This window comes from Diabrotica undecimpunctata, chromosome 3 (genome assembly GCF_040954645.1).
Source record: "Diabrotica undecimpunctata isolate CICGRU chromosome 3, icDiaUnde3, whole genome shotgun sequence".
Taxonomy (NCBI): Eukaryota; Metazoa; Arthropoda; class Insecta; order Coleoptera; family Chrysomelidae; genus Diabrotica; species Diabrotica undecimpunctata.
The window spans coordinates 85,095,350-85,110,186 of record NC_092805.1 but is presented as its reverse complement, the minus strand read 5'-3'; the positions used below and the strand labels follow the sequence as shown (position 1 = coordinate 85,110,186).

Below are 14,837 nucleotides of genomic sequence, written 5' to 3'. Positions count from 1 at the left end.
TTTTATGGTAAGTGGGACTCCATTGCGTTACATTACCGCTAGAAATATCATGAAGGTTATGAGTCATCATGAAAAATAATTTGTTGTGTAAAAAATCAGAGCCCAGAAAGGTTGGTATGCAATGGGCTACCGGCCATAGTGGTATAGAATACCAGACACGCCATGGAAAAAAGGGGCACTTTACTTCTATGTCTGGTAATGACAACCTATCCAGAAACAGCGCAGCAGATAGTTAACAAAAATCTTAAAAACACTGTAAAAGAGTACGAAATAGTTCATGATCGGATCTTTAAATAACTAGATATAATAGACGGGGAACAATACAAGTAGACGCACTAATGTACTCCAGAAGACCTAGTTCTTTTCGCTGACAGGTATAAAACATTTAGAAACTGATAAATGTCTGGAAGGGTGAGAAAATATAAAGATGGAAGAGCACACGATAATGATAATAAAAATAATAAAAACAAAACAATAAAATAATCAATATCAAGAAAAAGAATTGGAAATGGTAGAAACATGTTATTAACTAAAAACGATAATTTCTAAGGATGTAACAACAGACTTAGATATAGCAGAGACAAATAAAGCTAACTAACATGTACTATCCAATAAATAAGAGAATATTCGGAAAGAAATAGAGAAATACAAGAGTTAAACGTATTTTTAACGCAATTATTGTCCTATTTATTATATATGCGAGGAAACATGGACATGATAGAAAAAAAAACACGAAACAAAAATATCAGCTATGGAAATGAAATATCTTAGGATTCCTGGAAAGACCAAAATGGATCGAAACGGTCGAGTTGGTACGGAATTCTAATGCGAAAAAACCAAAACAATTAACAAAGAGGATAATAGAAAGAAAGAGAACAAAGAAAAGAAAAAAGGCAGACAAGGATAAAATGGATATAGAATAAACGAAATCGCACAAAAAGGGAAAAGACTATTGAAGAAATGAGGGCAATGAGTAGAGACCACCAGAAAAACTAGTAGAAATGGATAAGCAACAAATAAACAATCTGACGCTGAAAATCATAAGGATTTTTGCAATGAAGAAGTAGCTCTGGTACGTTGTTTGCTATTAGGATGGTGTCGTCCATCCTAATTGGGCGAAGAACATTGAACAACCTTATGTTGTTCATGGCAGTTCCGTTAATCTTGATTCCACATTGGGTTTCGACCAATGCATCCCTAAATATATATACCTCAAAAGAATTATGACTAACTGAATAGTAGAGGCACAGAACAGAAATAAAAATGGAAATATCTGGAGGAGGCCTATGTTCAATAATGGACAAATAGACTGATTGATGATGCAATATGTAGTTATAATAATCAAATCAATGTAAGAAATTCAAAAACGACCATCTTTAACTGTAAACTACTCTTACTGTTAACCCACATTGGGATCGGCCAAAAATAGTAACTACCAATAAAATATCAAACAGATATACAATACGGTTCTAGATGATACATGATTAAAAGCATAGATAATTGTTCCGCAATGTTGATGCCGCTTTAACGATACATTTGTTATGATAGATAAAAATTAGCTTCATCAATTTACACTTAAATAAAAAAACAGTACAAGCAATGTAATAATAAAAACATTTTACCTTTTTGCTATTGATGTGATATTTAACTTCATGTGGTAGAAACTCCTCTTGGGCTTGCAGACAGTAAACTTCGAAAGTGATAGTAAAATCGCTGTAGATATTGCTGAGAACAACGCTTCCGGGTATAACCAAATCTGTATCTGGGTTTTTAACGCTATGTACCACTGTCGACGTTAACTTTGTCGGAATAACTTGTTCTCCGCATTTTATCAAACACACCACGTGATGTCCTTTGCCACCGGCTGAAATAAACTTGAATTTAAGTACAAATATAAAAAATAAATAAATAATATCCATTCGGTAGCTCAGCGGGTTAACTCACTTTATTGTGAGTGCTATAGATGGAGGTATAAGTATTTGGTTTAAATCACATGCATGTTAGAAATATTAAACTGCAGTATAAACTAAGTAGTATAAATTCCAAAATATCGATCCGATTCTCTCTCTATGTAGTTCCATCCCTCGTTGTGAAGTAGTGGGCGCTTATGCGTTTCTTGGAAAAAAGTGTAAGCTTGCTGACTGGTCGGTTCAACGCATCTTCTTTCTTGTTTATTCTCTGGATACACTGTGTACTAGTTCCTTCCATTCTCTTCTATTTCTTGCTTCTTTTCGATTTCACCTCATCTTAGTTCAATTTTTTCCTGTTCTCTCGTTGTAGTTCTTTTCCATCAGCTGTTGTCTAGTCTACCTCCCTTTCTTTTCCCGTCTGGTTGGTATTCAAGTGCTTGTCTCGTTATCTTGCTTTCATATTTCCTCAAATTAGAACCAATCCATTTCCATTTTTTTTCCTTGACTGTAGTAGATATGTTAGTTTGCTTTGTTCTTTACTATAGGAAAGTTGTTGGACCCGTATATTTTCAGGATTTTTCTTAAAGATTTATTTACAAAAGTTTGCAGTTTTTTAGTTGTGGTTTCGTCCTGTTTCCGCTCTGTAAAGTAGTAGCCTTTTTATGCGACAATTAAATATTTTCATTTTTGTTGTTTCTGATATTTTATTTATTTGCCAAATGTTGTTTAAAGCGTTGAATGCACATGTTGAGTCTTTATTATTCTCGTCTCTATATCCTTTTTACACACCCCCTACCCTGATCCCAAATATGTGAACTTGTCTACCTCTTTTACTTCCTTACCGTTCATCATTATTTTATTGTTTAAATCGTTATTAGTTTTAAGTTTGGTTTTCTCTATTTATTTGGAGTCCAATAGTGTCGGAGTGCTGTGCCAACTTATCAATTTTTGTTTGCATATGACTTCGGTATTTAGTTAGCAGACGGATGTCATCCGCAAATTCAAGATCTTCTATATTTGAATCGGTTCCATCTGATGCCTGTTCGATGATCAGTTATTTTTTCATTACCCAATCTATCATAATAAGAAATAGGATAGGGGATAGTACACAACCCTGTTTGACACAGCTTTCTATGGCAATTGCTTCCGTTACTTTACCTGAGTGTTCCAGTTTTTCTCTGTATCCTTCGTAGAAGATTTTAATAAAGTTTATGAATTTTCAGTGGTATCCTACATAATCTTAGAATTTTCCACATCTGTATCCTATTCACTCACTCATACACTCATTCACTCATACAGACCAGATCAAATAGACCGGTGCAACAACACTTTATTGACGATATAGAACATGTAAATAGATTCACATACCTAGGAATGGATCTGGTCGCAAGCAATGAAGAAGAACCGGAAATAAATAGAAGGCTTGTGCTGGCAAATAAAGCCTATTTCGCGATGGGCCACATATTCAAATCGCGAGACGTACACCGGAAAACAAAACTCCGGGTCTATAAAACAATAATCAGGCCCATAGTAAGTTATGGTTGCGAAACATGGGTGGTGACACAGAAATCTGCCAATGCATTAGATGTGTTTGAAAGAAAAATATTACGTAGGATCCTGGGCCCAATAAGTGAAAACAACAACTGGCGAATTAGGTACAATAGAGAAATATACGAGCAATATAGCGAACCAACTCTAGCACAACATACTAACCTGCAGAGATTACGATGGGCAGGGCACGTGGTCCGCATGCATGAGAATAGAATCCCCAGAAAATTATTAAATGCAAGAATGCAGGGAAAAAGACCTGTTGGAAGACCTAAAAAGAGATGGGAAGATGAAGTCGATGAGGATGCCAGGAACTGCCTGGGAACGCGTTCATGGAAAAGAACAGCGGTAAATAGAGATGGTTGGAGAAGCCTGTTGAAGGAGGCCAAGGCCCGATTTGGGCTGTAGCGCCATTGGATGGATGGATGGTATCCTATTCACACGGTCCAAGGCCTTTTTAAAGTCGATAAAACTCACATGTATATCTTTATTCCATTCATTTGTTTGTTCCAAGATAATTCGAAGGGTGCACGTGTAATCAATGGTGGAGCGTTTGGCATGGAAGCCTGTTTGGTTACTTCTCAGTTTTTTTATCGAGTTCCGGCTTCAATCTTTCCGATATAATTTTGGTCAGCACTTTGGATGCGGCGCTTAATAGTGTTAATCCATGCCAATTATTGCATCTACTCAGGTCTCCTTTTTTGGATAATTTTATTATCAATCCCTCTTTCCACTCCTTTGGTAATTCTTGGTCAGTCCATATCTTGTTTAAAAGTTTATGTAATATTTCTATTGATTGCGCAGGATCTGCTTTTAGTAGGTCAATGGGTATATTGTGGATTCTTGCGGCTTCTCCATTCTTTAGAAGTTTTAGTGTTTTCAAGTCCTTTCCTTGTAATTTCTCAAATATTTACTTCTATCTCTGGTGATTCTTCATCATCTTCTATAACTTGTGTTATTTCATGTTAAGCACATATTATCTCGAAGTATTCCTTCCATTTTTGTATTATTTATTCCTTATTTTTTGTCTCCTTGTTTATCCTTAATTTCTTGTATATTTCTTTATACTTTTCCCCTTAGGTTTCGTATGATTGTATATTGTGTTTGTAGGTCGTTTACTTGTGCTGCTTTCTATGATAAATTTAACATCTCATTTATATAGTTTCTTTTATCTTTTCTGACTTGTTTTTTACTTCTCCATTTTTTGCCTTGTATTTCCTTTCAAGTAACCTCTCTTCTTCCAATCCTTCCTTTTGCAGGCTTTCTTCTTTGATTTTTTTCCTTTCTTCTGTCAGTTGTAGAGTATCTTTAGTTATCAATTTTTTATTTTCTCTTCCTTTCAATCCGATTGTTTCATTCGCTGTATTTATCATTACTTCTTTAAAATGCTTTCATGTTTCTTTGACTGCGTCTCCATTTTTTTGTGATACAGTTCGGTTAACTGCCAGTTTCTCAGCGAATTAATTTCTTATACGTTCTTGTTTTGGAGTAGACGTTGTATTTGTTCCTTCTGTTGTTTTATTTTTTTCGTTTTTATCTCTGGTTAATTTCATTCTTAGTTTCGCTCTGACTAGCATGTGGTCCTGGCCCCTCATCAGCACCTCTTCAGCTCCTGACATCTTGCAACCAGCTTCTCCATTTATATTCAATTGTTATGTGGTCTATTGGTTCTTGTACCTCCCTACTGATGATTTCCACGTTTCCTTATGTATCTGCTTATGTTTAATGATCCTTACACCTATTACAAGTGTATTTTGTTAGCAAAATTCGATTAGTCGATTTCCATCTACGTTTCTATCTCTTATTCCCTGCTTTCCCATCACTTGTTCATGTCCTGTATTAGTACTGCATATTTTAGCATTAAAGTCTCCGATTATTATTTTCATATATCTTCTATATTTATTATTAATCTTATTATACGTTATTTGTAGTTGTTTATAATTATAAATTTGTATTTGTTTATAATTCTTCCTTCTCATCCTCGTCGTTTTTATTTAATAGAAAAACTACTTGCTAATATTAATTTTATATTTGTAAAACGCTAGAAATGAATATTATGAATAACTGAATAGAAAATAATATTTCAAGAAAATAACGTGTGGCACAATGTGTACTTACCAGCAGCCAATGCTTTAACGTATTTATGTTTTAGAGGCAAAACAATATCGGATATCGTCAACGTTCCTTTTTCCAAGGGCACATTTTTGGCATGTTGCCCTTGGGGTCTAATAGTCCCTTCAACTTTTAGTCTCTGAATTTCCTGTAATGCCGCCTGTCTTCTATGGGCTAAACATAAAATAAGTTAACTAAAGATTAGTTGGCAGAACGATTAGTAATATTCAGTGTGGTTTAGAAGTGACTTTCAAGTTTTTTTTTAAATAATTTCTATATGAAAATGGGAAGAGTGGAGAACTCATGGGGAGGCCTTTGCCCAGGAGTGGATGCAAACAGGCTGCAGAAGAAGAGAAAGATATAAAAATCAGTAGAAAAAATTATATTTAAAAACTAACAACTTACAACACTTAATTTGATCAAAATTTCATTAAATACTTAAGGATCTAATAATCACAATTTATTGTTTAATGCATGTATCTATTTATCTATCGACCTATTTATAATTCCACGTCTTTGCAATAGCTAATTTACTGCAGCCATTATCTCGGAACTAGCAAGAAACATCTCACCTCAAAGGCAATAATTCTGCGGAATAGAGCTATTGAAGCATGCATTCAAAATCCAATTCGTAAGTTTTAATCACTGCAACCGCAGACTTGTATGTAGATGCGTTATCTTGATGAAAGAGCCATTTCTTCTCTTTTAAACGAGCATGTTCTATCCCTCTATATCGAGTTTACCCTTTTGTACTGCGATCCTTGTAGAGTAACGATCTTTTGCATGCTCAGTTGTTTTTTGTTTACTTTCGATCGGAGAGCAAAAATTGATTCGAAAATTATTCAAACGCATATAAAAGTTAATTGATATTTATGCAAGTGTTTTAAAAAGGACAAATTCAATTTTGATGCTGTCATATTTGGTTGTTTGGGGGGTCAAATGGGGTAACGATGCGTAAAAAAGGACGTACTGGATTATGGTTGTTTTTTACGACCAGGCTTCAAAAAGTCAACTAGAAAAAATAGATCACGTAGTAAATAAGTGTTTAAGACTATGCCTATGGGCTTTAAAAAGTCCACCAATTTATTGTTTATTTGCAGAAGTAGCGCAAACTCCACTAAAATATCGCCGAAAGATTTTAGCTTCCACTTTTATAGCTAAATTAAGGTCCAAAAAATCAATATACTGTTTACGTCGGATCTACATGGACCAACGCTGAAGGATGAAAGACTTTTGGGAATATTTCAGCGTAAAATACTCAGAAAAATATTTGAAGCTATACTGACCGGCAAATAAAGTGGCCACCCTATAAACTTCCGAAAATAAAAATTGATTGAAAGTTTTATGCACTGTTTCATAATTTATACTCAACATCTTTCATTTTTAAAACAAAAAATGGACATTACTGCTTGATTCCTTAGATAATTTATTTAATCAGAAGGCTACAAAAGGAAATAGTGTAATATCGAAACGAATTACAAACAATAAAAATTACGAGTGTACTTGTACAATACAAAATTGTTTAATATCGAGCAATAAGCCCTAAAACACCAATAACCATTTGCATACAATTTGGAAGGGCAACGAACAAATTTTGAATAAAAACTTGAGAAATACGTTTATATTCTTCGCGAAGCACGTTTTGAAGTTCTTTAAGAATTTCTGGCTGGTCTGGTTGACTTGTAACCCTACGATGAAGTTCATCTCAAAGATGTTCGATGATATTCAGATAAGGGCTGCTGGCTGGCCATTCTAGAGTATTAATTTCTACTTCCCCCAAGTATTTCTCACGATTCTTGCAGTATGCAGCCGTGCATTAACATGCATAAAGACGAAATTATCCCCAATAAATGGAACAAATGGAATGAACTACTGCTTCTGCCAAAACATCCCCTATATACCGGTAAGCATTCAGGAGGCCATTGATGAAAATAAAATTAGTTCGAGCTTCAAATGAGATTCCAGCCCAAACCATGACACCACCACTACCAAACTTTATTCTCTGGGGCATACAATCCTTTATATCCCAGTGTTGATGTTGTAGTGCAGAACTTTTTAGAGCATCAATCAACAGAGTCCGCATAGCCATGATGATTTCCAACCTTCGATAGAAGATGGAACTTAAAGAAGAAGTTGATGTTGTCGAGCAAAAATTAATCGATTCCTACAGTGTCTGAGTTGTAATTCGGGAATAATAGCCGGTCTTTTTGCTATTAGTCGTCTTTCCTTGAGGCGTCTTCTAACCGTTCTCTCACTTACATTCACAATGTAAACCTCCTGCACACGGTTTCTTGCAGCGATTACAGTGGAATTGCGATTTCTCAAAAGCTCCATCACAATAAAACTATCATATCTTTGCGAGGTAACTCTTCTACAACCGGAACCAGGTCTACGTGAGTATGTACCAATCTCTATAAAGCGATAGAAAGCTCTCCTTAATGTGGTTCTCGGAATACCTTAAGTTTCGGATACATTAAACTTGACTTCTTCAGTCTTGTAGCAATGTAATTCGAGCAACATCTACTGTAGATAACACCATATCTTAATTATTCACCTAGTGGAAATCCACGTTTGAAAATCTAAATTACTGTTTACTTAAATGTTTTCAACTTTTGAAGATGAACAGTGACTATAGAAAACAACAATATAAACGTCAAAACTGTTAAAAACAAGCATACATGATCGCAATAAATATTTAAATTGGGCCGCAATACGATAGAGTGCTATTGTCAGGCCATGGAGATGGAGTGTATTAGTTTCTACATTATGAGATGGTGTACACTCTCTTCTTCTTGCTATAGCATGCTGGACGAGCTATACTGCCTGTAGTCAGTACCCCGATGTATGAACGGGAACACAAGGTGTACTAATACTAGTACACCTTGTGTACAATTCAACTAGTCTTGAGTAAAATGTCTTTTATCTTTCCTATCGGCCTCTCTTGGCCAACTCTTGTTTTTCCGACCCCGATTGGCTATTAGGTTTTCGAGGGCGGACGGGTCATTATTCTCTTTCCTTACTCTAAACTATTTTCTACCACGCAGAAGGAAGTGGGGCCCCACTGCGTTACTTTGCCCCAAGAACTATCATGAAAGATGACCTCTAAACATATCAGTATGCCGAGCGATCCAACTAGCAATTGGCGCCAATCAGCGTCCGGGGCTGATGGTGTGAAATGGGCTACCGGCCATAATGTTGTGAGAAACCAGGCACGCCATGGAAACTCTGAGTCTGGAATAAACATAAAAATATGGAGCACCCTTAAAATTGGTACGTGGAATGTTCGAGGATTGCTGGAACCCGGAAAATTGGATGTAGTGGAAAACGAGATACACAATTATGCCATTGTAGGTCTATCTGAAACCCACTGGAAGGATAAAGGACATTATACGTCAAAAAATGGCAATGATATTTATTTCTCCGGCAATGATAAAGAATCTCGGAATGGCGTAGCAGTGATAGTAAATAATGTCATTAAAACATCCGTAAAAGAATACATAACCGTCAGCGATCGGATAAGTGTTGTCAGAATGAATGCCAGTCCAGTTAATCTTAATGTAGTACAAATATATGCCCCAACAAGCGAAGCTCACGATGAAGAGATCGAAACATTTTATAGTACGTTGGAGCAGGCGCTTAGGAAGCTTCCAAATAGAAATCACAGCAGTCGTAGGCGATTTCAACGTTAAAATTGGTGTAACTACAGAAGATCATTACTTGCGAGAGACCGTCGGATTATATGGACTTGGCCAAAGAAATGACAGAGGAGAACGCTCGCTACACTTTTGTATAGACAACAACCTGTTTGTTACTAATACAGGCTTTCAACATCACCCAAGACGACTATACATTTGGATATCACCAGGAAATAGGTACAGAAATCAGATAGATTTTATACTGGTAAAAACCCGTTGGAGGAGCGCTGTTAAGGATGTTAAGACCTATCCAGGAAAAGATTGTAATAGCGACCATCAATTTTTATCAGCTGAATTCCGCATGAAGTTAAGAAACAGTCCAAAAACAGGAAATACAACAACTAAATGGCATCTAAGATATAACGATCCGTACAAAAAAGCCGCAACGCAAAAGCTATGTGACCTCAAACAATCATTAAATCCAGAAGAGTCCTTAAATAGCATATGGACAAAAACAAAATCCATATTGCATAATGCTGCGAAAAACATTAAGAGTGATAGAGAAGAAAGAAGGAAACAATGGATAACAGACTCCACGTGGACTAAAATACAGGAGAGGAAGTGCTTAAAAGCCACAGGACTGAACAGTGAAAGTGATAAAGAGGCCTATAAAGCGCTGAACAGTCAAATAAAACGTCTCTGCAAAAAGGACAAGAACACACACTTGAACAAAATCTGCATGGAAATAGAAGGGCATAAAACCAAAACTGAGACCAGAGACATGTTTAAAAAAATAAAGCAGATAACACGTTCCTTTACACCAAACTACCTTGCTATCAAAGATGATAACGGACCTCTACTCACTTCTAAAAAAGATATTTTACACAGATGGAAAGAATACTGTGGACGACTGATGATGGAGGAAAGCACAGACGCCCCATCACAACAAGAAGATGCCAGTTTGGCGACGGAACCTGACGTACTCAAAAGTGAAGTTGAAGCAGCAATTATGAGGCAAAAAAGTCAGAAAGCTGCCGGTCCAGATAACATACCTATTGAAATGATTTGGGCCCTAGATGACGTTGGAGTGGATATAATACATCAAATTTGTCAAAGAGTGTGGGAGACAGGTAAATGGCCTGAGGACTGGACACAATCACTATATAATCCCATACATAAAAAGGGAGCGAAAGATTTATGTAGCAACTATCGCACAATTGCTCTAATTGCGCATTGCAGTAAGATACTCTTACACATAATTCTCGAGAGGATAAAGCCCTTTTTACTACCTAACATTGCGGAGGAACAAGCAGGTTTCGTCCGCGGACGTGGTACTAGAGAACAAATTTTAAACGTACGGCAGATTGTAGAAAAATCCAGAGAATTTAACATCACAACATATTTGTGCTTCATAGATTATAGTAAAGCTTTCGATTTGGTCAACTGGAGTAAAATGTGGCAGGTTTTGTCTGAAATGGGAGTCCCCAATCATCTGATACTGCTAATTAAAAGCCTGTACAATAACAATTATGCCAGAGTTAGAATAAATGGGGAACTAACCGATAGTTTCAGGGTCACAAAGGGCGTGAGACAAGGCTGCATACTAAGCCCAATTCTATTTAACATCTATGGTGAATGGATAATGCGGAAAGCTACTGAGGACTGGAACGGTGGCATCACCATTGGCGGGAAGAAGATTTGCAACTTGAGATATGCAGATGATACTACTATCCTCGCTAGTTCTGAAGCTGAATTGATTCACCTGCTACAACGGATAGAAGACGTAAGCTTAACGATGGGCCTTAAAATAAACAGAGATAAAACGAGAATCATGATAATTGACAGAGCTAACAACAATCAAAATCATCTGGTCATGATAAACAATATCGCTGTTGTAGATAAATTTGTGTACCTGGGCTCATTAATAACCAACAAAGGAGGCTGTACTGAAGAAATAAAGCTTCGGTCAGCAATCGCAAAAAGCGCTATGGCAAAATTAACAAAAATTTGGAAAAGCCATGAAATAGCTACCGATACAAAAATGAGACTAGTAAGAAGTCTAGTTTTTTCAGTTTTTACTTATGCATCGGAATGCTGGACCCTTACTGAGAAAGGCAAAAAGAACATAGATGTATTTGAGATGTACTGCTGGAGACGAATGCTAAGAATACCATGGGTGGCCCGAAGAACAAATGAATCCATACTGGACCAGCTAAACATAAAGAAAAGACTAAGAACACAAATATCAGAACAAATAATAAGCTATTTTGGACATGTCCTTCGAAGAAATGGTCTTGAAAAACTTACCATCCAGGGAAAAGTAGAAGGCAAAAGAAATAGAGGTAGATCTCCCACACGATACACGGACCATATTGTTGCTACCATTGGCGCTCCATTGTCAGAATGTGCTAGAATGGCAGAAGATAGAAAAACGTGGAGGAACATTGGGAAATTTAGCTAATAGCTTCATGATATCACGATACCTGCATCAGGTTAACGACTAAAAGAATGATAGAGTGCATAAAACTTCCAATGAACTTTTATTTTCGGAAATTTATATTTAAACGACCAAGGACAGTGGCGCAAAAGATATAACTTCGAATTATACCCACTCTTTAATCAACCAGACGCCGTAACCTTGCCAGACTACACGATTGCTAAAAAGTAAACCACAGCCACACCTGTAGGTAGAAGAAACGAAGGCAGGGAGAAATCTTAGAGCAGGCCAGAATCCACAAAGGATTGTCGAGCCAATGATAATGATGAAAATGATTTATTTGCACTTCTCCCCCCAAACTTTATAAATCACATTAGAAGAGAAAACACTACTTACTTGCTACCAGCAAAACTCTTTCAGCCTCTACTTGTTCCGTCGAGCCCGAAAACTCAGGTGTGCAACTGCATAAATTGAGTGCTTGGCTGGTTTGTGAAATAATATTCTGTTGTCTATGTACGTCTTCTTGCAACTCCTTAATTTTTTCACTAATTAACTTGGTTTCGTCTTGATGTGTTTCTGAAATGGGTTCTTCTAGAATGGGTTGTCGGATTACTTGCCTAACAGGTGATTGTATCTAAAAATAATGTATACTTTAAAGAAAAGGTTGAGTTTATCTTATAAATATTTTATCTATTTGACAAATAATATGATTTCCAGATAATGTTCATTTTCACAACGTTTCACATTTTCCTGGTACATTAATGAATTTCGACATATCTTAGTTTGTTATTTCTTGATTATATTTGCGATTTTTTTAAAAATTAAATACAAACAATAGAATTATAGAAAACTCACCTGGTTTTGCTGCTTTCTATAAAAACTAACAGTATGCGTCAAAGGTAATATGTTATCTCCTTCAACGACATAGTTGGGCAAATTCTGATTGGGTGTATTGACGCACGGAGAGTAATTTTTGTACGAGAATGAACTAGAAGACTGGGTAACAGTTTTCTGAAAAAATAATAAATAAATAAAAGTTGAAACTCTTTAAATACTTCAACTTCCGTTTGTGGCACTTAATACCAATGCGTAGCACCGCCACCAATATTGATTTATATTTGAAGTTACTAAATCTGGTTACTATTAAATAATTTAACAATCATTTGGTGTTTGTAGTTTAACTTACCAATGGCGTTTGTTGTCGGTTTAGTTTCGGCGGTGTAGGACCAGCGCTTGTGTTGTCTTCATTACTGAGTTCATCTAGATAATTATCCATATCGTCTAATATGCTGGAGACATCGCTGGCTGTACTCTCATCAAAAATCGCCTAAAAATTTAATTAAATAATCAGTAAAGCTGATAAAAGCACACGAATTACGATGTAAAGAGAGTTACGCTTCTAGAAGGCTTTTGTTTCAACTAAGTAGTTTATTTTGCGATTTAGTATTACTAAATGATGCCAAAATCACAAAGACATTTCTCCAAGTTGTAGTATATGGTAGGAAAAAACATCGATTTGAGTCAGTAAAATGCTTTAATAATATCCCAGTCCAAATTGTTAGTAATTGTATATACTGAAGAAGCTACGTGCCTCGCGAACCAAAAACTAGATCAATGTCACACTGGAATATAAATCATATCAGCAAAAACATGATGAATCAATTTATTATTTTCGATACTTCTACCCTGAGAATAATTAATGTTATGTTGCGGTAGGTTAAGGTCCAGCGCACACGACGCAACTGTTTTAAAACTACGGTCTCAAGCCGATTGCGCTTCCAACCGTTTTGCAACTGCAAAACTTTTGCAAACTTTTTGTAGCACGTTATGACCCGAACATTTTAGAAATATTTTAGGATATAAATACTGTACGATTAGTCAAATTATACGGAAATTAAAGATTGGTCAAAAAATATTGTTTCGATTATTTCAATAGTATAGAGAATTTATATTACATAACTGTATTGTATTTTAATTTTGTTTAGACATTTCAATTGTTCATTCTGGATGAGTAAAAATGGAGAGGCTATTACAAAAAAAAATATTAATCGATTGATTTTTCAAGATAACGAATAACTTTCTCACATTTGAAATTTAATCAGACATCTGACTATGATGTCATTTGTTGACATATCAAATGGTAGCCGAAAAATTTATTTGTGAACAAAAGTATTGTTTTTTTTTTCAGAATAACTGCGTAACTATTTTAAAAGCTAATTTTCAAAATTGGTCCTTCTTATACCCACCATTTATCACATTTAACATTGTATTATAACTCAACGGAACCAAAACCAGTCGCTCCGTGGGAGAACACAGGTTTTATTTAGGTTTTAAACTGATTGCAAACCTTTTTCAGACTAAACTCTTTTTCAACCGTTGCGCGTTGTTTTAAAACAATTGAGTAAAGATATTTCTTTCCCTGGAATTTTTCGTTTCCTTTTCTTGCCAGTCCATGTGATCAACATCACATGGCGATCCTGCAAGGGCATGTGATGAACATAACATGGCGATCCTGTTGGCCGTATAGTAGTCGCTGGACGCATTCCCGTAAATAAAGAAAACCGGTTTGTACATGGGAAACTCCCAAAACAAAGAAAACAGACGGAAATATCAATCAACCAGGCGAGAAAACAGTGGAGTCACAGCTGGAGCCCATCAACAATATCAATTTTAATTATTGTACAGTGGGATCGACTAATATATTTATTTTTATTTTTTTTTTATTAATTTAATTAACTCTTAACTTTATTTACCACACCCTCACAATTAATTGTATTATTATTAATAAAGGGGATATATTGATATGTTCATTTATTACAATATTATCGCATAATTTTTTCAATATTTTTATATCTACGTAGATTACCACATGTAAGTTTGATTACCTCGCGCACCAAATGAAAATTAAATTTATGTCTAGGTTTATATTTCCACAAATTTTGGGGGAAATAAAGAATTTACAAAAAAACCTAAGTAAGAATCTCTTGCAACGGAGGAAAGATAAGATGTCACCGACAAATGGGTGGACTGACTAAAGAGTATAACAAATACATTTAGGACGGCTTATACTAGGTACAACTTAGAAGTTTACAAATCAGCTGAAGATAAGCTTGTACGAAAGATACATAGGAAACACTAAACAAATAGCAAATTAGGTACAACTGGAATTACAGAAGCAAAAAGGAAAACCTTCTG

The 14,837-nt window shown here is 35.6% G+C and overlaps 1 protein-coding gene across 2 annotated transcripts in view; it reads right to left on the bottom strand.

Annotated features, from left to right (window-relative positions):
- The window catches only part of LOC140436990 (anillin-like), an 81,535-nt gene that overhangs the window by 16,617 nt on the left and 50,081 nt on the right, over positions 1-14,837 (bottom strand). For both annotated transcript variants that reach the window (XM_072526198.1, XM_072526199.1), the window contains exons 12-16: positions 12,829-12,969; positions 12,498-12,653; positions 12,039-12,276; positions 5,577-5,744; positions 1,623-1,864 (exon numbers count right to left, since the gene is read on the bottom strand). In XM_072526198.1, the coding sequence (XP_072382299.1) occupies positions 1,623-1,864; positions 5,577-5,744; positions 12,039-12,276; positions 12,498-12,653; positions 12,829-12,969 (945 nt within the window). The remainder of the gene's footprint in view (positions 1-1,622; positions 1,865-5,576; positions 5,745-12,038; positions 12,277-12,497; positions 12,654-12,828; positions 12,970-14,837) is intronic.